General features: G+C 43.1%; 1 protein-coding gene across 2 annotated transcripts; it reads left to right on the top strand.

The window, feature by feature from the left end:
* Positions 1 to 1,314: 1,314 nt before the first annotated feature.
* Positions 1,315 to 21,333, top strand: LOC133442161 (phospholipase A and acyltransferase 4-like). Of its 2 annotated transcripts, none has more exons than XM_061720119.1 (6): positions 1,315 to 1,380; positions 12,352 to 12,405; positions 13,618 to 13,670; positions 13,891 to 13,999; positions 14,170 to 14,429; positions 21,007 to 21,333. In XM_061720119.1, the coding sequence occupies exons 2-6, from the start codon at positions 12,399 to 12,401 to the stop codon at positions 21,094 to 21,096; spliced, it is 519 nt and encodes a 172-aa protein (XP_061576103.1). In that variant the 5' UTR covers positions 1,315 to 1,380; positions 12,352 to 12,398; the 3' UTR covers positions 21,097 to 21,333. The 2 variants fall into 2 exon arrangements, with proteins under 2 accessions (XP_061576103.1, XP_061576104.1); XM_061720120.1 differs by lacking the exon at positions 1,315 to 1,380 and adding an exon at positions 1,466 to 1,575.
* Positions 21,334 to 22,925: the final 1,592 nt, after the last annotated feature.

The raw sequence follows: 22,925 nt of genomic DNA, 5'->3' as shown, positions 1-22,925 counted from the left end.
ATAGCACCACTATATACCCCTTTTTGCAATATTGGTATTACTATCTTTATATAATATAATGCAATGACAGTTTCTCTTTGTTTTCTGTTTATATATTTCTTTTCTTATTTGTGTATTATCATCCACCGGATACCATATTGAGTGAATGATACACTGCCCAGGATAGGCTAGAATAAGCCCTCGGCTTCAGCCTACTCCGAAATAAACCATTCATTCATTCATTCATTCAAAGTACCTTTTGTTCACATAGAGACACACTCCTCCACCGCGACTCTTCCTGGTTATCTCCGGGTCTCGGTCCAGACCAATTGGGCTTCCAAACCCACTAATGTTCAGGTCCTCGTCCCGATCCATCTCGCCCAGCCATGTTTCCGTAAGGGCGAGAAGACAAGTGTCTTTGATGCCGGGTTTCCACTTAAGCCATGCCTCCAGCTCATCCGTCCTGTGTCTGAGAGACTGGACATTTGACAGCAGGATTGTAGGCAGTCTGCAGCGGTTGTCCAGGCTGAGATGTTTCAGTCTCCGACGTCGTCCTCCTCTTCTCCCTCTTTTCCGATTCCGATTCCTGCTTCTGGTGTTCAGTCTACAGAGCTCAGCTGGGATGTCCGCTGGTATATCACCGGCGATCCATGTCCGTAAAGGGAGTAGAAAGTCACGGCTGAGGAAAATTCTCCCCAACTCGCCGTTCATCCACGCCATGACAGGTGGAGAAGTTTAGCAGCAGCGTTATCACGCTCAAGATCGCAGCCAAGAGAATACAAGTTTTCACAAACCACATCGCTGGGTCACTGGCAAGTTCACTCACATGCAGACGTTAGAATAAATACAATCAATAAAACAGGAACAATAAAAACAATCCATGAGCACGGACAGGTACGGACAGGTAGACTGCTGGGTCGCCTGAACCTGAACCCTCCACACAGAGTTCACATATTCATCATTCTGTCTCCTAAAGTCTCTGTTTCTGTGTCATGTTAAGGTTTTTCAGAACAAAGTTATTTATATTCCAGTTTTATTCATTCACTGGTTTCTTAATTAAAACTAATGATATTGATCAATGATAAATAGATCAACATTAAAACATGTCAGGTTTATTGTTACTTAAATCTTATTCTTAATTTAAATGATTTAAATGATTAAATGATTTAAAACCACAAACGTGAAACTTTGATGCAGGTTGAAGCTTCACTCGTGGATTCTGCAGGACATTTACACAAATGTGACAAAAACTAATGTTTTGGTCGGAACCGGCTGAACTCCATGTTATAAAAACGTGTTTGGACTGAACTTTGCCCTCTGACAGTAAAAGTGTTAAACTTTAACTTTTCTAAATTGCTTCTGATTTCAGCAGATGAAGCTGCGACGCAGTTGGAGCAGCTGGTGAGTAAAACCTCCCTATTAACTGCAGGAACAAGTAACTCGGTATTTTGTAACAAGTTGTTTAAGAACCATTTAATGAAACGTTTTGAAGTTTCTTCTGTCGTCAAAACGTCTTAGTTTAGTTCCTGGAAAGTATTCCGTCGTTCCTGGAAACACCAAAGTAACGAGAGAAACATTAGATGACAGAATAAGAAGGTTTGTAGTTCGGGTTTGATTGTGTTTTTGAGCTGTTTTTATTTCATATCTTTATTTTTCCTGTGATATTTTACATCTTAACACCGTGAAGGTTTGTTACAACCAAAAACGTAATAACGGCCAATAACGTAATAATTTTTTGACGATAATGTAATAAGGCATTACATTATTGGCTGGTTATTACGTTATTGGCCTGGTATTAAAAAAAACCTTTCAAAATGTAATAACTGGTGCCGATAATGTAATAACACATAAATATGACAGTTGATAATGTAATAACACATAAATATGACAGTTGATAATGTAATAACACATAAATATGACAGTTGATAATGTAATAACACATAAATATGACAGTTGATAATGTAATAACACATAAATATGACAGTTGATAATGTAATAACACATAAATATGACAGTTGATAATGTAATAACACATAAATATGACAGTTGATAATGTAATAACACATAAATATGACAGTTAATAATGTAATAACACATAAATATGACAGTTGATAATGTAATAACACATAAATATGACAGCAGCTCTTGGAAATAAAGGGTTTTTTTTGCAGTTTTTGGGCAGTTAGTGGATGACATATAGTCGTCATATTTATTCATCCAAGATATGTCTCTCTCTCTCTCTCCCCCTCTCCCTCTCTCTCTCTCCCCCTCCCCCTCTCCCTCTCTCTCTCTCTCTCTCTCTCTCTCTCTCTCTCTCTCTCTCTCTTCTCTCTCTCTCTCTCTCTCTCTCTCTCTCTCTCTCTCTCTCTCTCTCTCTCTCTCTCTCTCCCTCTCCCTCTCTCTCTCTCTCTCTCTCCCCTCTCTCTCTCTCTCTCTCTCTCTCTCTCTCATAATTGTGTGGTCTCTTCCCCTCTTTAGCCAAATAGATATTCATAGATGTTCTTGTCTAAACATTTTCCATGTGTACCATCATGCATATACCATAAAATCAGTGTCTCGTTGAGGGTGTTGAGGTGTCAAATGAATTCACCATATATTTTCCTGGACTTGCATTATTATTTATTTCCAATCCCCAAATCTGAACTGCAGTGAACAATACACAGGATAGAACAAATTAAAACTGTTCCTTCTCAAATGAAAAGTAGCTTTCACTCATATTCACAAAATATGGAGCAATACAAACATCTACACAGCTGCTTTATCATTACTGTAAAAAAACAACTTTGAAACGTCACTTTAGCCAACATGGGGCCTGTAAGCTCAATGTGTTGATGTAGTTTTTAATTTTCAAACATGAAAAACAAAGTTAGACATATGAACCCTGCAGAGCATTCATTTTAGATCTCCAACAGCTGGTTTCAGTAGTGATCTATTTGTTGACTGGTTAACAGAAGTGTGTTACAAGCGTCCTGAGGCGTCTCTCTCTTCTTCTTCATTGTTTATTTCCAATCAAAAAATCTGAACTGCAATATATAATATACATACAGCAAAAACATGAACAAAAAAAAATAAAAACCGTTCCTCCTCAAATGAAAAGTAGCTTTCGCTCATTTACAAATGTGAAAAAAAACTTAAAATAGTTGACAAAGGAGGAATCATAACAGACAACTGGCATTACTTCTTCCAGTATATGTCTTTGATTTTGTACTGCCCGAGAGTCAGATGAGTAAGGACTATCCAGGCTTTCATCCATGGGCTGTCCTTGCTAAACAACTCCTTTATTCTTGTGCTCAGACCACTGTTGCGTCCAGCAGCCTTGTACAGCTTCATAACACTAATAGAACAGTCATCTTCTTTCTCTAGTTCTAGGCTCTCCTCAAGTGTTTCTCTGATATAGAGGTTGGGATGAAATGGTGCCGATAGTGCCTGGAATAAAGTGAGACCCGATTAAATGTCCCCAGCATGGACATATCTTGAATTAAAGCAAATTCAATAATTCTTAATAGAATCTCTGGAGGCAGGTTTTGGCCTCCCAGCTCATTTCCAGCATCCTCAATGTCATGGTCAACCAAAGGGTTAGCCATAGACTGTTGATCAGAATTAGCTTCAGTTTGAAACAGAAAGCCAGGTTCATCAGCTGTACAAGCAGGTTCATCCCATATAGAGGGGGGGTCGGGATTGTTAAAACCAATAGTGTAATAATGTGCCAATAATGTAATCAAACTTTTTTTTATTACATTATTGGCACATTATTACACTATTGGCTTTATTACATTTGAAATGGCCAAAATTATTACATTATTGGCCGTTATTACGTTTTTGGTTGTAACAAGGTTCAAGTTAATAAACGTGGCTCCGTGACGCGTTCAAGGAACCCTGGTTTAATGATTAATCCATTTATGAGCGACACCATAAACTTCTGCAGGGACTTTATTATTAAACTTTGACCTTTTCCTCCGATTTAGAAAATGTTTAACTGTAAATAAATCCTGCAGCAGGAGGAGCTGCAGAAGTCGTTTACAGAAATGTTCAGGCTGATTTTAAGGTTTATTTATTCCAGTTAAACATCACACGTCCATCCGTCTGGAAAACACAGATTTATCACAAACAAACCAATGAACTTAACGTGTAGCCTTTTTCTCAGTCAGGTGTAAATGAAAGAATTAAGAATGAGATTTAAGAAATAAAACCAAACATATTTTAAATGTATAAACACAGATTTATGTTAATTGTGACTAAACTGAACTTGTTTAAGATAGTTTTGACTCGTCGTTACCTCAGAGTCACCGTTAACTTTGACTGGTCAGTTTTTGAGTTGGATCGTAGTAAAACAACATTGCGGAGCTTCAGGAATCTGATTTGGGATCAGAATTGAATCATTTGGGAGTTTTGTCGTATTCTTTAAAGGTAGTAATGAGTGAAGCTTCAGTGAAGCCGGTCCTCCCGTCCTGACTCCTCATCCACACACATCTGTACAGATGTTGATGGCTGCACACATCTGACTCCTCATCCACACACATCTGTACAGATGTTGATGGCTGCACACATCTGACTCCTCATCCACACACATCTGTACAGATGTTGATGGCTGCACACATCTGACTCCTCATCCACACACATCTGTACAGATGTTGATGGCTGCACACATCTGACTCCTCATCCACACACATCTGTACAGATGTTGATGGCTGCACACATCTGACTCCTCATCCACACACATCTGTACAGATGTTGATGGCTGCACACATGGAGGATGTTTTCTTCAGGTTTCCTCTCATTACAGTTAAGGTTAAATCCACAAAGAACAGATTGCGCCCGCAAATAGCGCTGTGAATTGCGCTGCATTAGCGCCCGCAATTTGCCCCGCTTTAAGGTCCTATTCACAAAAGATTTTGCTCTAATGATATACCGGAGCAAACACGCCCATAAAGTTTTGCGGCTGAGTGCAATTTGCACTTGTCTGAGTGAGCGGAGCTGTTTCCAGTGTTCTCCGTATTTCAGCACACAGATTGGTCCCTATGAAACCTGCAGAGAGCACAATAGACTCAACTTTCACGTATTTGTACTTCTAGTATTTCGCATGTAGATAGATAGATAGATAGATAGATAGATAGATAGATAGATAGATAGATAGATAGATAGATAGATAGATAGATAGATAGATAGATAGATAGATAGATAGAACCTTATTCATCCCCAAAGGGAAATTCAACCGTCCAGCAGCTCATCAAAACATAAACATAAAAATCAACCACACTTCCATTCAGACAATAAAAGCACATTCATAATATTAAAATAAACATGACATATAAGGTTTTTAAACAAATATCATGTAAAGTGCAAACTAAAATATAGTCCAGTTGTGGCAGAGGTGAGTGTGTGAGACTGAGTTCAGAACGAGTTAAACAGTCTTATCGCTGTGGGGACGAAGGATCTCCTGAACCGTTCTGTTCTGCAGCGCATGAGAGGAGCCGACCGCTGCAGCTGCTCCTGCTCCTCTGTGGCTCCGGGAGTCTGTGGAGAGAGGAGAAGGGTATGGCTGCAGACCCGGAGGCAGCAGATCTGAGCAGCAGATCTGAACCGCAGTTCTAGACGTCACAGAGCCCCCTACTGGATTACTTTATAACTGCAACTAAATCAACAGTTCAGATCGAGACTTCTCGTTTTTTTCCGGCAGCGTGCTGTTTTCTCCTTTTCTCAAGATGGATGACGACCGGAGTGTGAGTATTACCGTGAATCACATTTTTTGTGTATTCTTTTCAAGATATATTGGCACTTAATTGATCTGCAAAAGTGATTTAATCAATCAGTGAAATGCCTAACATGATCCACAAACTATATTGTTAAGTTAAATTTGACAGAGAAATTAACGTTAATGACTCTATTTGCAATATATATTTTTAATTTATTATGTGCAATAAGAACATGATCTCTGGTATATTACCAATCATTACCAAGATTAATCTTGTAAATAATGTCATGGTTATTATATTGATTATATATTTGTACTATTATTGTTAGGGTTGTTATTTTTTTCGTCCCAATAATTCATTGTTCATATATTGTTTGTTATTGCTACTCTTCAATCAACTGTGCAGTTGCTGCTGTAACTGTGGATTTCCCCATTGTGGGACAATTGAAGGAATATCTTAACTTATCTTTTTATTCATATTATACATTATGTGTGTTTATATAACTATTCACATTTATATCACTATATAGCCTATATTTAGATATTTTGTGGACCAGTAATCCAGTGCATAAGATGAAAATGTATATTTGTCCGTTATTAGGTTTTGGCCCAGTTTTGTCTGTAAAACAGTGTAATAATATTAACTTGGACTAATTGAACACTCTTTTTTAGGTACACATAACAATCCAGAAAGGAAGGGCCTTGCCCCAACTTCACAGATGCACATCATGCTGCAATAACTACCACTGTCCATTCTGCAGCCCTACAGTTTACTACCCCTCCCCGTTGAACAAATGTCAGATACACATGGATCTTCATTTTAACAGAGCTGTTAGCCATGAAGGTAAAGTTTGAAAACATTCTCCCTGTGTGTGTGCATGTAGTGCATGCTGGAACTTCATTGTTGATGCAGGATTTGTATTTTTAAGTGACAATTTGTAATGGAAAACTGATTATATAATAATATTTATATCTATGTGCTTATGTTTAAGAATACACCATAGGAGGCTACAGAGGCAGATGAAAAAGGAAGGGGCACTATTCAAATGGTAGGTAATGCTGTTAATGTCAATATAATGAATTTGCTATGCTCCAGAATCTTAAGTATTTCAGTGTTGATTGTGATTTGTATTGAGTGTTTTTTCAGCTGTTTTTTTTCTCTGCAGATCTCCTTAATGTGGGATGTGACTGCACCTGCACTGAAAATATATTATATACTGTACATTTCATCAAGATGAGACAATTGTTTACCCCAAGTTATATTGTTAAATAAATGTTATATTGTTCTGTTTGGGAACTTTGGACTTAATACTACCATACTTACCATTTCAGTATATCAAAGTGTTTTTATTTCTAATTGTTTACCCCAAGTTATATTGTTAAATAAATGTTATATTGTTCTGTTTGGGAATTTTGGACTTAATACTACCATACTTACCATTTCAGTATATCAAAGTGTTTTTATTTCTTTATTTCTTTTTTTAACAATTACTACAACAAAAGTGAGGACTTGACACCCAAATACACTATGTTGTATTGGGTTTGATCAATGCTGTTCAAGTTTTGGGGGTAATATATCCCACTAAACGCCACATCTTAGTCCTCTCTGTCAGTGGCAAGACAGTTGTCATCTTCTCTGTCCCAGTCTCTTTTCATATTCACGCAATTGCAACACCTTTATAATTCTGTGCATATAACAGTCCTGCAGAGACATGGTAAATTACCAAGCCTCAATCACGACATTATCTATGATGTTTATGGTTGCTCAGTTTTTAAATATATATTTATTGTCATTAGGCTAAAAACAAGTAAAGACTCATTTTTTTATATTGCCTCATTCATGATTTAAAGAAATAATTTAAAATTTCACCTTAATTTGATAACAGTCTTAACTGCACCTACTGGTGCTGCCTATGATCTAAATCTCTTGCCACAAAAAAAAGAGCCTACCAGCAAAGACCTATGCTCTACAAATGACATCTGAAATAGTGCTGAATGAGCTACGAATCCCTGCCGTTTACCCTGGAAGTAAGTTTTTTAATTATAAGCTCCATCCTCATTATCAATTAAATCTTCATATATTGAGCCTCATTATCAATTAAATCTTCATATTTAAGCTCCATGCCTCATTATCAATTAAATCTTCATATATTTATTAAGGTGGAACGCTGATTTAGTTGCAGTGCAGTTCTACTAGTTGCAGTTCTACAGTCATCCAGTAGGGGGCTCTGTGACGTCTAGAACTGCGGTTCAGATCTGCTGCTCAGATCTGCTGCCTCCGGGTCTGCAGCCGTATACTATTGGGAGAGAGAGGGTGTCTGCTATTGTTCATTATAGCACTCAGTTGTTCAGTGTGCCCCTCTCCACCACAGATCTTAGCGGGTCCAGACTCCTGCCCAACACTGAGCCCGCTTTTTTGACCAGTTTGTTCAGTCGCCTGGTGTTTTTGATTGCAAGGCTGCCCCCCCAACACAAAGCAGCAAAAAAGAGTGCACTGGCCACCACCGTGTGGTAGAACATAGCCATCATCTCCACACACACATCAAAAGACCTCAGTGTCTGTATGACATAAGCTATTGAAATGTCAAATGTTAAGAGGCTGTGCTGTGCTTACGCACAAGGCACAGCACCGGTAACTTCATTAACACCGGATCGGGATCAGATCAGGATCTAATGGTAATTCATGTTCTGTGTTTTGCTACACACACCTACAGGTCAGCTGTTAAACACACACATTCTAGATTTATATGTTTATATGGTGGAATTGTTTGTAATAAAGCAGCCCCTTATGTATGGATGAATCCTGAGCTCCGTCCTGTTATTTTTATTTTTAAATCCGATAAGTCCACAACCCCACTTGATCTGACTGTGTACAGTCATGTCTGACTGTAGATTTAACCCTTAATACAGTATCATTCAGTATCACACAGTGAGTTTGCGTGCAGTTAATACACGCTTCTGAAAGACGGTATTTGCTCCACTATTTTTGCGTGTGGCAAATAGCGCTTGCCTTTCTGAATTAGGCGCTTTTTGCAATGAGGCTTATTTGCATAGAAAGGGGGCAATTTTGCGCCGAATGTATGAATATTGCCTAATTTACATGCATGCAAATGGCACAGGCGCAGACTGCCACTATTTGCTTGGCAGCGCAGTTTGTGGAGCAATTCGCCCTTTGCGGGTGCTTTGTGAATTAGACGCTCTCTTTTTGTCTCATTTGCACCGGTTTAGCGGCCGCAAAAGCCGCGCAATCCTTTTGTGGATTTGGCCCTTAGTTTCTGAAGTTTTCCACCTCAGCTGCTCCAACTCTTCAACTCACCACTAGTCTGGTTTTTAGCAGACGGTTCCATTCTAGTTTTAGTCTAGTCTTTAGTCCAGCTATCATTTTAGTTTTTATTAGTTTTAGTCTCGTTCACGGTTTACCTTAACGTCGACTTTACAGTTTTTCACAATTGTTTAAACACATTTCCTGATAGACTACCTTACTTTTTCAAAACTCTAAACAGAAATTACAAAACTCACACACAAAATGCTAAATCCTACACTTATCTTGCAAAAGCACACTCTACCCTCAAAACAGTGTTAACTCTTCACTAAATGGTATTTCCTTCTCAAATGCCAAACACATACATCATTTGAGTAGACATTTCTAAGCACCCACTGAACACTGATGTGCAGAATGGAAGACACTATGGTAGGAATGGAAAACACTAGATGAATGAATATGTTCAGTGTTTCACCTTCAGCTGTTGGATGGAATATATCCCCATATAGTATTCTTATGTATAGGCTACTCAAATAGAAAACAACACACAATTCTTTACTGTAACAACAAATACGTAATATTTTACAGTATGAGTAGGAAAGCTAGAAGAAGTGCAGGGTTGTAGGGGCCAAGGGTGGCATGGTGATGGAGGACGCCGTGGTGATTGAGTCCAGTTTGCCAGTTTACTGTAAGCAACATTTATTTATTTTTCTTCTTCTTTTTTTTTTCAAATCTTGCACTCTAGTGGTTACATTGTGTTACTGTAAAAGGGTAGACAAAATAAGCTTTGGCTTCAGTCTACACCTTTTGGTCCTTGTTTGATATACATGCAAAAAAAACAACTTTGTATTGAATACTGACTTCTATAACGTGACCAAATAAACATATCAAATAAATCAAATTGATGGCAGCACACATTGTTATGTTCCCTCCACGTTGGCCAGGGAACTCTGTGATGGCACGCTGGCCGATGATATCCCTCCCTCGGCGCCTTCTTTTTACAAGGTTGAACCCGCTTCATCATTCAATATGAATTCAATGGCAAATTTCTGATTGCAAATTGCACAACAGCCTTTGGAGTTTAGAAATGTGATTGACTGTGTGTTCTGTGTGAACAGCAAGAGAGGGAATTCAGGAAGAATGTGCAGGTTATTGGAAATTGTGTGTAGTGTTGTGAGAAATGTGTGGTATGGAATGGGAATTTGAGTCTAGAGCAGTAAATTTGCTTGGAGTTCAGCAGGATTGGTTTAGCCACCTGAAACATGAGTTTCAGGTTGTGCACATTGTGTCTGATGTTCCAATAAATGTGTTTAAACAATTGTGAAAAACTGTAATGTTGTTTTTTCCCGACATCGTTTCCACAATCCTGCCAACAACATGCAGATTGTGCATTTCGGTCTTCTTATTGTGCTACTCAGGCTATTCTCCAGAGATCGATGTCGATGTCAAATGTTGGGAGTGAGTGAAGGAGGTGGTTGATGTTGGGAGTGAGTGAAGGAGGTGGTTGATGTTGGGAGTGGGTGAAGGAGGTGGTTGATGTTGGGAGTGAGTGAAGGAGGTGGTTGATGTTGGGAGTGGGTGAAACAGGTGGTTGATGTTGGGAGTGAGTGAAGGAGGTGGTTGATGTTGGGAGTGAGTGAAGGAGGTGGTTGATGTTGGGAGTGAGTGAAGGAGGTGGTTGATGTTGGGAGTGAGTGAAGGAGGTGGTTGATGTTGGGAGTGAGTGAAACAGGTGGTTGATGTTGGGAGTGAGTGAAGGAGGTGGTTGATGTTGGGAGTGGGTGAAGGAGGTGGTTGATGTTGGGAGTGGGTGAAGGAGGTGGTTGATGTTGGGAGTGGGTGAAGGAGGTGGTTGATGTTGGGAGTGGGTGAGTGAAGGAGGTGGTTGATGTTGGGAGTGAGTGAAGGAGGTGGTTGATGTTGGGAGTGAGTGAAGGAGGTGGTTGATGTTGGGAGTGAGTGAAGGAGGTGGTTGATGTTGGGAGTGGGTGAAGGAGGTGGTTGATGTTGGGAGTGAGTGAAGGAGGTGGTTGATGTTGGGAGTGAGTGAAGGAGGTGGTTGATGTTGGGAGTGGGTGAAGGAGGTGGTTGATGTTGGGAGTGGGTGAAGGAGGTGGTTGATGTTGGGAGTGAGTGAAGGAGGTGGTTGATGTTGGGAGTGGGTGAAGGAGGTGGTTGATGTTGGGAGTGAGTGAAGGAGGTGGTTGATGTTGGGAGTGGGTGAAGGAAGTGGTTGATGTTGGGAGTGGGTGAAGGAGGTGGTTGATGTTGGGAGTGAGTGAAGGAGGTGGTTGATGTTGGGAGTGGGTGAAGGAAGTGGTTGATGTTGGGAGTGAGTGAAGGAGGTGGTTGATGTTGGGAGTGGGTGAAGGAGGTGGTTGATGTTGGGAGTGGGTGAAGGAAGTGGTTGATGTTGGGAGTGAGTGAAGGAGGTGGTTGATGTTGGGAGTGGGTGAAGGAGGTGGTTGATGTTGGGAGTGGGTGAAGGAAGTGGTTGATGTTGGGAGTGAGTGAAGGAGGTGGTTGATGTTGGGAGTGGGTGAAGGAAGTGGTTGATGTTGGGAGTGGGTGAAGGAGGTGGTTGATGTTGGGAGTGAGTGAAGGAGGTGGTTGATGTTGGGAGTGGGTGAAGGAAGTGGTTGATGTTGGGAGTGAGTGAAGGAGGTGGTTGATGTTGGGAGTGAGTGAAGGAAGTGGTTGATGTTGGGAGTGAGTGAAGGAGGTGGTTGATGTTGGGAGTGGGTGAAGGAGGTGGTTGATGTTGGGAGTGAGTGAAACAGGTGGTTGATGTTGGGAGTGAGTGAAGGAGGTGGTTGATGTTGGGAGTGAGTGAAGGAGGCGGTTGATGTTGGGAGTGAGTGAAGGGCGGAGGCGGTTGATGTTACCTTGATGGAAGTAGGTGGACCGGATGGTGTTGTTGATTTGGGTGTGGAACGATAGGGTTCTGTCGAGGACGACACCCAGACTCTTGACCTGGGGGGAGGGGGAGACCCAGGAGTTGTCCATGGTAAGGCTGTTGTGCTTCTATCCACAATGAACATCTCTTGGTCGTGCATGAGTCATCAGTCTAACAGCAACATCAGCAGCACATAGTTACTGGAACTCTGCCATATCTTATTTTTATGTTTTAGTCAATCTTATCTTCTCTAAGTTGTACATTTTTTTAGTAAATAAAACCATGAAAAATATCATGAAAGGAAAAATAAAGTCAGTTTATTGGATTCTAATTTAAATTGTGGTTTATAAGACATTACTATGTCAGTTTAATTTCACAACAGCTCAATAAGGATGTAGTTATAATCATTATGAAACCTACTGTACACAGGGAGGGGTTGTCTCTTTGTTTTTACATGATTTTACATGATGAAAAGGAAGAATGTTGTTTAAAGAGTTATAAAGAGCACCCATTTACTTTCAGTTCAATCAATCCAGCAGTTGCAGCCGTCCTGAATCCTCTGCTTCATCATGTCTTGTAAGTCTACAAATATTCATTCTTAATTCTATTCCTGTATGGTTCGGTTTTATTTTGAAGGGTATTTTTAAAAGTTAAAATGTTGATCATTTGTTAAAAGGGACTGCATGCTGTTTTTATTTGACTGTTCACATTTGTGATCTCTGAAGGAAATAAATCTTCCCTGAGTGATCCAGACCAGCGGTCCCCAACCTGGTCCCCAACCTGGTTCTCGGCTGCTGTCCTGCATGTTTTAGATGCTCAAACACACCTGATTCTAATGAATTCATCATTAGCCAGTAATCAAGGTCTGAACAAGTCTGTTTATCACACAGTCGCTTGTATCAGGCTGTTCTGAAGCAGGAAACATCTAGAACATGCAGGACGGTGGAACCGAGGACCTGGTTGGGAACCGCTGGTCTAGACCAAAATAAACTCTGCAAACTGCAAGATTCAAAATTCAAGATTCAAGAATTTTAATTGTCATTGCATTTCGGGAATATAACAAAGTTGCAGTGATGCTCTCGGTCAGAAAAATAAAAAAACAAAAGGCAAAGAAAATAAATCCATGAAGATGAAAAATAAAGAGAATAAAATGAGATAAGAATATTATAAATTGTAAGGCATATGAACAAAGTATAGATTCAGTTCAATCCAATTCAAACCAAATGCTTGAACATACTTAAACAATAAATGCAAGAGAGACACTTTATTTTTGGTAGCAGCAGCAGTCTTTACATGTTGAAAAAGGAGTAGGAAGAAGTAAAAAACGTATGAACTCCTACCCCTGGAACTCAATAATATGTGTTTAGATGGACCCTCATTAATAAGTATCGAAAATCTTGATATATTTGGAAGTCATGCAAAGTCATAGTAAGAATTTTACACGGTACTATGAATATCTATTGTGGTATACCTGAGTATGAATTAACGGATACCTGAATGATTATTGCACTAGTGTTGCACTGGAAAGGTTAAGAATGTGGTAATTATTGCACTGATTGATGCACAGCATCAACGTTTACAGACACAGTATAAATATAAAGTGAACCGGTGATGCAAAGAGTATTTTCCATTAGTATTTAGGCTTATTACTTTAGTATTGCACTGAACTCACCAACTCTTAAGTTCATAGATGATTACTGTTAGAGATCACAAACCTGCATCAAACTACAAATCTCTATTTGATGTTCTGAACTCACTTGTGGTGTCTGTGGTTTTGTTTTCCTCCAGTTCTTGCATTTTCTACAAGCTCAGCCGCTTCAATCAAGAAATACACCGACATGGTTTGCAAATGTTTTGTTTTCAATTTAAAGTAGGGTCTTTACAGCATTGTTGTTTACAAAGTAATTTTTCATGATTTAGGTTCAAAGGTTTCATTGATTTTTTACTCAACTCCAATAAAAGCCAGTGACAGGGTGCACTGGATGGTTGAAAGTTGTGATCAATCTTTCAATAGCAGTAAAAAAATTAAAATTCTTTCTTTCTTCATTCTTTTTCTTGAAGGATCAAAAGGAAGTCAAACCTGGAGACCTGATCGAGATCTTCCGTCTTGGTTATAAGCACTGGGCTGTTTATGTTGGTGGTGGAGACGTTGTTCACCTCGTAACACCCGGTGAGCTGCTGCGTTCCTCCAACATTTCAGACTGTTAAACCAAACAACGTTTCAGGTTGTTCTCTCTGCTCAACGGTGTGAATCAGTAACAGAGCAGACGTAGAACCATGTCAGCATCATCTCAGTGAGCTGCAGCTCAAACACTTTTCTTCCTGGTTATTTCCACTTAGAGGGAGGACCGAGCTCCATCGGCTCCAGCGGTGGCAGTGGTGAGGGTGTCGTGCTGAGACAGAAGCTGCAGGACGTGGTAGAGAAAGACAGGTGGACAGTCAACAATCTCCTGGATCATAAATACAAACCTCGTCCAGCTAATGATATCGTGAAGAATGCCTGTTCACTGGTGGATACGGAACTGGAGTACAAGCTGTTTAAGCAAAACTGTGAACACTTCGCCACTGAGATGCGCTACGGCAAGCCTGAAAGTCGGCAGGTACGTTAAAACTTGGTGGTTTCTGTTAGTGAGGGTCTTCCTCGGCCTCTCAGCCGTCGGGCCTCCATGATGGTGTCAGACTCATGAAGGATCCAAAGATTTAGATTATAATCAGGCTTTTAATTGACTCATTTAACTCTTTATCATTTTCTATGCTCACCACCATTTTTACTTGATCTTACTACTCTGTTTGATATTCATTTTTAGCTTAGGGTGCTTTCACACCTGTTACCCGTTTGTTTTGTTCCGATTCAGGGGCTGAATCGATACAGTTGTTTCGTTTCTCGTTTGTGGCGGTTGTGTTCACAAGGCAACCGTCTGTACCGTTTCAAAGCTGTTAACAAATGCCATGAACCAGCTGCTCTCTGATTGGTCAAATGAACGCGGAAGGAGTTTACTCTTCCGCACCCCAGGATAAACCATAGACATACGTAGACGCCACATCGAGTGTTCTTGTCCTCTGCTGTGATACGTCACCGTCGCCGCCATATTGGATGTTCAAGACTGTAAACTAATACAAGTAAATGGACTTATTTTCATAAAGCGTCTTTCTACAAAGAAATGTACGTTTTACGTCTCATTTATTCATTCACACACGCACTAATATACTTGGGAAACAGTTAGGACCAAATATAATATATTTAATTTTCTCAGATGGCAAAAATATTTTTTATTTTACTTTATTGATCCCACATAGGAGTAATTCATGTTATATTCAATTCAATTCAATTCAATTTTATTTATATAGCGTCTAATACAACAGAGTTGTCTCTAGACGCTTTCCAGAGACCCATACCCAGAACATGACCCCCGAGCAGTTATTACATAAACAATGGCAGGTAAAAACTCCCCTAGTGGGAGAAAAACCTTAAGCCAAACAGTGGCAAGAAAAACTCCCCTTTAGGAGGGAAGAAACCTTGAGCAGGACCAGGCTCATCAGGGGGGACCCTCCTGCCGAGGGCCAGACTGGTGGAGTCAGGGACGGCAACAGCACAGCAGGCAGGTGGAAGCAGCAACGGGATGACCGGGGGTGGGGACCGCAGGCCAGCACGCAGCTCCCGAAGCTCCGGCCCAATCAGCAAGTCCCAGGTTGGGGTGCAGGGTCAGGAAAAGACTTGTGCTCCGTAATGCAAGCTACAAGCCACCCATGGCCACCTGCAGGACAAAAGAGAGAAAAGGGAGGAGAAGGGGGGGCCAGCAACGGGATGACCAGGGGTGGGGACCGCAGGCCAGCACGCAGCTCCCGAAGCTCCGGCCCAATCAGCAAGTCCCAGGTTGGGGTGCAGGGTCGGGGAAAGACTTGTGCTCCGTAATGCAAGCTACAAGCCACCCACGACCACCTGCAGGTTCCGGTGTCCGGCAAAGGATGCTGCAACATGGACAAAAGAGAGAAAAGGGAGGAGAAGGGGGGGCCAGCACAAGAAACCACAGGAGCGACTCTGACACACTAAAGTTTACACTACCTAGAGATTTACCAACACCAGCTAGAGGTTTACTAAACACTAACTATAGGCTTTACTAAACAGAAATGTTTTAAGTTTAGTTTTAAAGGTGGAGGTTTTAAAGGTGGAGGTGGTGTCAGCCCCCTTATATCTGCTATAGAGAACAAGGTAGTGCCGAAAAACAATATATATCCCCCTCACAAAAATAAGAAAAATAGAGAAACATTTTCTCATCAACAAAGCATATTTTACATTTTTATATATTACATTACATTTTATTGTTATTGTTATTTTACTGTCTGAAAAATGGTTGAAATATGTTATTTTGTTATTTGAATTTTTTTTATTTTAGTTTTGTTGAAAAAATATGTCTCTATTTTTGTGAGGGGGATATATATTGTTTTTCGGCACTACCTTGTTCTCTATAGCTGATAGAACATGAATTACTCCTATGTGGGATCAATAAAGTTCTTATTTTTGCCATCTGAGTAAATTAAATATATTATATTTGGTCCCTAACTGTTTCCCAAGTATATAAGTGCGTGTGTGAATGAATAAATGAGACGTAAAACGTACATTTCTTTGTAGAAAGATGCTTTATGAAAATAAGTCCATTTACTTGTATTAGTTTACAGTCTTGAACATCCAATATGGCGGCGACGTCGGCGTACGGTTCAGCATTCCGTTTATATTTTACTACGTTTATATGTCTATGGGATAAACAACTCGGCCCTTTCAGCGCAGCACAGACTGCAGCCGCCGGCTTTAGGCTGATTTATGGTTGCTTTACACCAACGCAGAGCCTACGGCGTAGGGTACGCCGTAGGCTCTGCGTCGATTTAATGCGGAACCATAAATCAGGCTTTACCCATTCATGTATGTGCTACCGGCGCAGAGCGGAGCTCAGCGGCGGGCCAGAGGCCACCTACCGCAGGGTTTGCGCTGCACAAACCATGCCCGAATTGAACATTGTTTAATTTCACCGTGCCGCGCTGAGGCGACATCTCGGCACGTCCAATAGGAGAGAAGGTGGTGGAGGCTGCACCGACTCTTCTCCTTGAACCGCGGTCGCACATACACATGAATGGAGTTGTATCGGTTGCTGTGTGGATTATGTTCTCACTACAAATAAAAAAAATGAACCGTTTCAGGTCTGGAATGGAATCGGGCCGAGACCTGAACCCGAACCTCTCCTAGGAGATCTCGGATCGCTTGTTTTGTTCCGTTTCAGAGCGCGATTGCCGTGTTCACATATACCAAATGTTCCCATCTTTAGGGCGAAACGTTCCCTGTTCCGGAACAACTGCTCCAAACAGGACAGGTGTGAAAGCACCCTTAGTTTATCCTGTTTTATTATCTCATTGTTTTATCTCAATGTTATTGTGGCCTTAAACACTGTAAGGGCACGTGAAATTCGTTTGACTAATACACCAGAGACCAAATATTATGAAAATACAAACTGTTAATTTATTTCATGCCCATAAAATCACCAAATTTCTTTTAAAACACACAATCAAAAATACAATCACACTTCAACACTATTATTGCTATTGACAGGGCTGAGGCCCACCAGCAGGGGGCGAGCTACCAAAGGAGCGGACCAAGAGTCCAAAGAATCATACCATGCTGACACACGTGTCACACTCACTGCAAACCAAAAGGAAATAACTTGAATAAACTAAAAACACTGCAAATGTAAGATAATATAAATCAAAAAGCACAACAAACTAAGGAAAACTGAGCATACGTGGAATGCACACACACGGAAGTAGAACACCACCACCAAAAGGGTTGGCTGCCCCCCTGCAGTGAACGCTCAGCACCTGAAAAGCAAAGAATTGCTAAAACTAAGCCTATTAAAATGCTTTGGTGCGTGGTGGTCTTGCAGCCCTCGTCACACGGGCGACACCGTCAGTCCAACCAGGACACTGCTCACTAATTTCAGGTTGACAAGAACGGCAGTGGGACCAAAACCGGTAACACCTAAAGAGCATACGACACACTTAATTGATGCTACAAATAATAACTGCAGAGAGACCAAGATTTGTACAAAAGGCACATACGAGGCGATGCAAGGCTTCTTGATTAATCAGAATCAGAATCAAGTTTATTAGGTCAGCTTAGAAAACTGTTTTTGACTTTGGAAACACCGACGGTGACACAATGGTATTGTGCACCTGTTTTCCAAAGGGTAACACTGGGATAGGGGGGGGTGGGGGGTGGAAATACATCTTCACACTGAGTATATACACAGTATCAAGGTGCAAAAAACACCTCAGCGGCACACAGATCAACAGACATCGCAAGACTTGGATGTGGGTGTGTGTGTGGGGGAGGGTCCCCACACAGTACATCCAAGTGATCGCCGTCTGGCGCTCGAAACCCCGAGACTGTTGGGGGGGGCTGATAAGAGGGAGGAGCCGAGGAAGGCGTTGAATTGAGGGAATTGTGTGTGTTTATCAGTAAGTGTCCGTCTGTGAAACGATCAGTCCGTCCGTGAACTTCGCCCAGAGCTGCTCTCAGCCAAATGTCCTTGACGTTATCAGGCGGCTCGGTCATTTCTGAAACAGGTCCACAGATGTTCCTGAGAGGGGAGGGTTAGTGGGGGCAGAGTCACCTTGTTTACATTCCACCAGAAAGATTGTGACCGGAGCGATCGGCCAGGACCGCTCTGTCAAGGCCAGATTATAAAATCAACAATTTTATTGAAAACAGGCAGCCTGAGTAATTTTCCGTCTGCCTTCAGTCTCTGGTTCATCAATGGCGACTCCAATCAGACGAATTTGTGATCACTTCCCGCCAAGCCGAGCTTCCAACTTCTCCAGGGTGTTATCCATCTTACCAATGAGCTCAAAGACCGCCGCTAGCCTGCAATTCTGTTTGAGAATCGCATCCAGCTTACGGCTTTGCTCCCCCAACGTTAAAGTCTGAGTGTTGATCACCTTGCTTGATCCTTCAGCCACGTCCGGCAGCTCTGAAAGAGCCAGAACAGCTGTCGACGACTTACGCGTTTGTCGGTAGACCAGGAATCCCCCTCCTCCGATCAAGAGAAATCCTGTTATCATAAATCCAATTATGAAGCATCTTCAACATCCTCGACAGTCAGAATCTTGAGAGACAAAGGCTTCCAATATTTGTAGGAATCCTGGTGAGGTTCGCTGGATTTCACAAATCGTCTACACTAAACAGACGCCCAGTGCGGGCCCAAACATTCACAGAATGCGCAGCTGCGCAAGACTGGAAGGAAGCTGACGCCGGATGTGCTGGAAAAAGCGATCAAATGCAGGTCGGCAGTGAATCAAAGGAAGTAAACAAAAAGTGCCGTCACAGCATGTTGGAACAAGCATCGACTACATACCAGTTGGAATTAAGAATGAAATCTCACCGAGAGATGCGCTGCTGACATGAGCTGGCCAAAGCCCAGCAGCGGAAGCACGGCCACAGGCAAACTGGACGAACGAGACAGGAAACGGCAGCCGGAAAACAGCAATGGGTGGGGACGAATAGCTTTTCGAACTCACAATCACCCTCCCTTAAATAGGCGAGCGACACACGCCAATGGTGGAGACTGCTCACTCGCCAATGAACACTTACTTCAGGGCGTCTCACCACATTATATTTAAATGTTTTAGTTGTTATTCTCTCAGTTTTTAATGTATTGCTTTCTACACCTACTTTTAGGATTTAATGTTATACTTTTATACTCTTTTAGTGTGTATTTTAACTACGTAGCCTATCTTATCCTGCTTTCTTGTAGCTTTTATCTCCAGTGTTTCCTCATGGGGAGCCTCCATGCTGGGAGTGACTCTGGCCTGCAGGGGGTCGTCCCGGGGGTCGTCCTGGGGGTGGTTCTGGCCTGGATGGTTCGGGAGCTCTGCACCACGGCTTCACCGCTGTGGTGTGGTCTCTGTGGAGCCTCCCCTCCCCCAGGGATAGTCTCTGTGGAGGCCCCCCTCCTCCAGGGATGGTCTCTGTGGAGGCTGGCGTGGATGATACCTGATACCGTTTCCTCACCTGGATCCTCTGTCCTCAGCCATGTCTACACCCATATTTATATAGATGCGTGTGTCTGTCTGTGTGTAACTTGTGTTTGTGTCTGTCTGTGTGTATGGGGGGGGAGGGGGGTTGGGGGGGCATTAATACGTTTTATGTTTGCTTAACGTTTAATGTAAAGCACTATGTGTTGCATTTTTTTTAACTTTATCTGTGTGTATTTTGACATTACAAAATACATTTTTTTTTTACATATGTGACGACCCTCTTTGCCTTCCTGCCTAGTGGCTCATCCTCTCCCTCACAGGTGGCAGTGGGCGGGGCTGAGGGTCACTGTAGCACTTCTCGTTGCTACGGGGGGGGGTCACAGAGACAGCGGACACCGGGATCTTTGTGAAAGTTTTATTTTTTTCTGCACAACACAACAGAGGCTCCTCGTGCAACAGCACCCTCAGCAGAGCTGCTCTCCGCTCCACTCTGCTTCCGTCCTCTCCCGTCTCCAGAGCCCAACCCTACTGAAATACACAGAGAGTGATTAGACACACCTGTGTACCGTCAGCTGTTCCAGCCGCGTCACCTGTGCGCCACTCCCCCGCACTCCCTCTCTCCCCTGCAGACCATGCCCCAATCCTGCACCCTGCCACAGTCACCAGTGGGCGGGGCTGAGGGTCATCAGAGGGCGGGGCTGAGGGTCACCAGTGGGCGGGGCTGAGGGTCACCAGTGGGCGGGGCTGAGGGTCACCAGTGCGCGGGGCTGAGGGTCATCAGTGCGCGGGGCTGGGCACACCTCAGCCGGCCGCGGATTCCATCTGCCCCTAGGCCACCCTCAGCTCAGTCCCGAGGGCGGCCCCCTGAACGGCCCCCCCAGTCGGCCCGGCCCTAACTAAAACTTGGAAAATCCTCCTGTGGACGTACAGTAGGCCCGCCCACTGAGCGGCACACACCAGAGCCCAATGAGGCAATCTAACCTGCAACAGAAAGGGGAGAGAGCGAGCAAGACCCCATACACTGACACAAACAACCCCATACACTTGGGTTGTCACAGTTGCAAATGAATGTTCAGAGTTGTGGATGGTTTCAGAGGTCTGAAAGACAAGAATCATCTTTTCTTTGTGTAAAACATGCTCTTTTTCCCCCTGCAGGAGGTTGCCGCAGCAGTAGAAGCTGGTGTCTTGGGGTTAGGTGTCCTGGGAGCTGTGGCAGCAGTTGCTATGAATGTTATGAAAAACTAACTGGCATACAATCCATAAGTGTTTTTTTATGAAGTCTGGTCAAATCCACGTGACCTAACTTCAGAAATGAAGGTGCCAGTTCCGACTTATTAGAAACAACTTAATCAATAATTTTCTTCTTCAACTGAGGAGCATGATGTTTATGTCAAAAAAATCAAATATTTAACATGATGTAAACAGGAATATGATTGAGGCTGATCGGATGAATCAATAATAAAATAAATACATTAAAAAATATTCCTTTGTTTCTTCGTTTTTTTTTTTCTTTTTCTTTTTTTTTTTACCTTGTCTGCACACATATTAATGATTGATACCATGACGGTAGAAACCAAAGGTATATATATGTGCATTATTACTATATTTAATATCCAGGAAGCAGGAACACACGGAGACACACGTCACGTGATTTTCTTTCACAGGCTCCTTAAGAAGGTTTGAAAGAAGTCTTTCGCTGTTAAAAGCTACTTAACTGATCTGGGAAACCGGGCCAATATGGTTTTATCTAGAATTCTAGAATGAGTTTTCCTCCTTCCTCCTCCGTTTGGTGTTGCACTTCATGTATTCGTCCAGCAGATGGCGACATTTCCCCGAATCACCGCTCTGGGTTCTTTAGTTCTGCTTAAGCCTCGGTATTTAATTAAGTTCATGTGAGTGATAGCGTTGCTGGAGAAATGTTTTTTGGCTTTGATTCTCTTCTGTCTTAATTGGAGCTTAAACAAGCGAATTTCGGGAGCAGGACCACGCCTCAACCACGCCTCCTCCGGCACCACGCCTCCTCCGGCAAACCTTCAAATACCAGCCTAACCCTCAGTTCATCTTCGCTCTCGTCTCTGCAGCACGTTCGCTCTCGTTCTCCGAACCAGAACCGCAAGCACGACAACACTACTACACGCTCGTATCTCAGATCGTTACTCACCCGTTCAGGCATGGATCTCGTGTCATTATCGCCATCGGATGAGACTTGTTTGCAGGGGATCATCAGCAAACACCAGCTGATCGATCCGGAGGAGAAAAAACTTTCAGCCGTCGGCATGCCGGAAGCGCCGCAGGTGCGCAATCCACCGGTCCCGGCCTCGCCCGCTCCGGCGGGGTCCTCGACGGCCGGCACGGATCTCGTGTCGATCACCATCGGACAACGATCAGCTTGCACGGATCACCAGCGAACACCAGCGGTCGAGATCCCGAGGAGAAAAACTTTCAGCCGTCGCCCGAAGCGCCGCTCTCCCCGGCGGCCGTGGTGCCGCCCGAGCCCCGTCTCCTCAGCGGTCCGCGTCCAGTCCATCTGTCCTCAACATCCGGATCGTCGCCGCGGGTCCCCGACTCCTCCTGTGTCTCCTCGCCGCCAACCCGAGAGCGCAGGTTGCGCCGTCAGCTGCCGCTCCGGCGGCGGTTCATTCTTCCGCCGTGCACGTGTTTCTCTAACCCTTTTTTTCTCTCTCTCAGCCACGCGTGGAGCCCGCGGTTAACGCGGCTCCAGCGACACACACTCAAACGAGCTGTCCATCCCGTCCGATCCCGTCCGATCCATCTCTCCTGAACATCCGGTATTGCGGCAGCCCGCCATGGCGTCCTCCCTGTCTCCTGGCCCGCCTCGGTCATCGGCCGGAAGGGGACGCGCCGCGGATAATCCCTCCCCGTTGATCCAACAGCGCAGGCTGCGCAATCCGCCCGGGGTCTCGCCACGCCCGGCGGGGGCCCCGACGCCCCGCCTTCTGCAGGTGTTTCAGGCTGGACTGTCGCCACCCTCCATAGGGCCACCGCCTGTTCTTCTTAACCATCTCATGCCATCAGCCATCAGCCCCGCCGACACCTGCTCTCTTCCGGATGAC

The sequence above is a fragment of the Cololabis saira genome, chromosome 4, assembly GCF_033807715.1.
Source record: "Cololabis saira isolate AMF1-May2022 chromosome 4, fColSai1.1, whole genome shotgun sequence".
In the NCBI taxonomy this organism is placed as follows: Eukaryota; Metazoa; Chordata; class Actinopteri; order Beloniformes; family Belonidae; genus Cololabis; species Cololabis saira.
Note: the sequence above shows the minus strand (reverse complement) of the source record. Positions and strands in the feature narration are given on the sequence as shown.

Bases quoted from the DNA above. Each gene is read 5' to 3' on its own strand.
- LOC133442161 (XM_061720119.1), top strand. The intron at 13,671-13,890 runs GTTTGCAAATGT...TTTTTCTTGAAG, and splicing joins TCAAGAAATACACCGACATG to GATCAAAAGGAAGTCAAACC. The intron at 14,430-21,006 runs GTACGTTAAAAC...TTCCCCCTGCAG, and splicing joins GCAAGCCTGAAAGTCGGCAG to GAGGTTGCCGCAGCAGTAGA.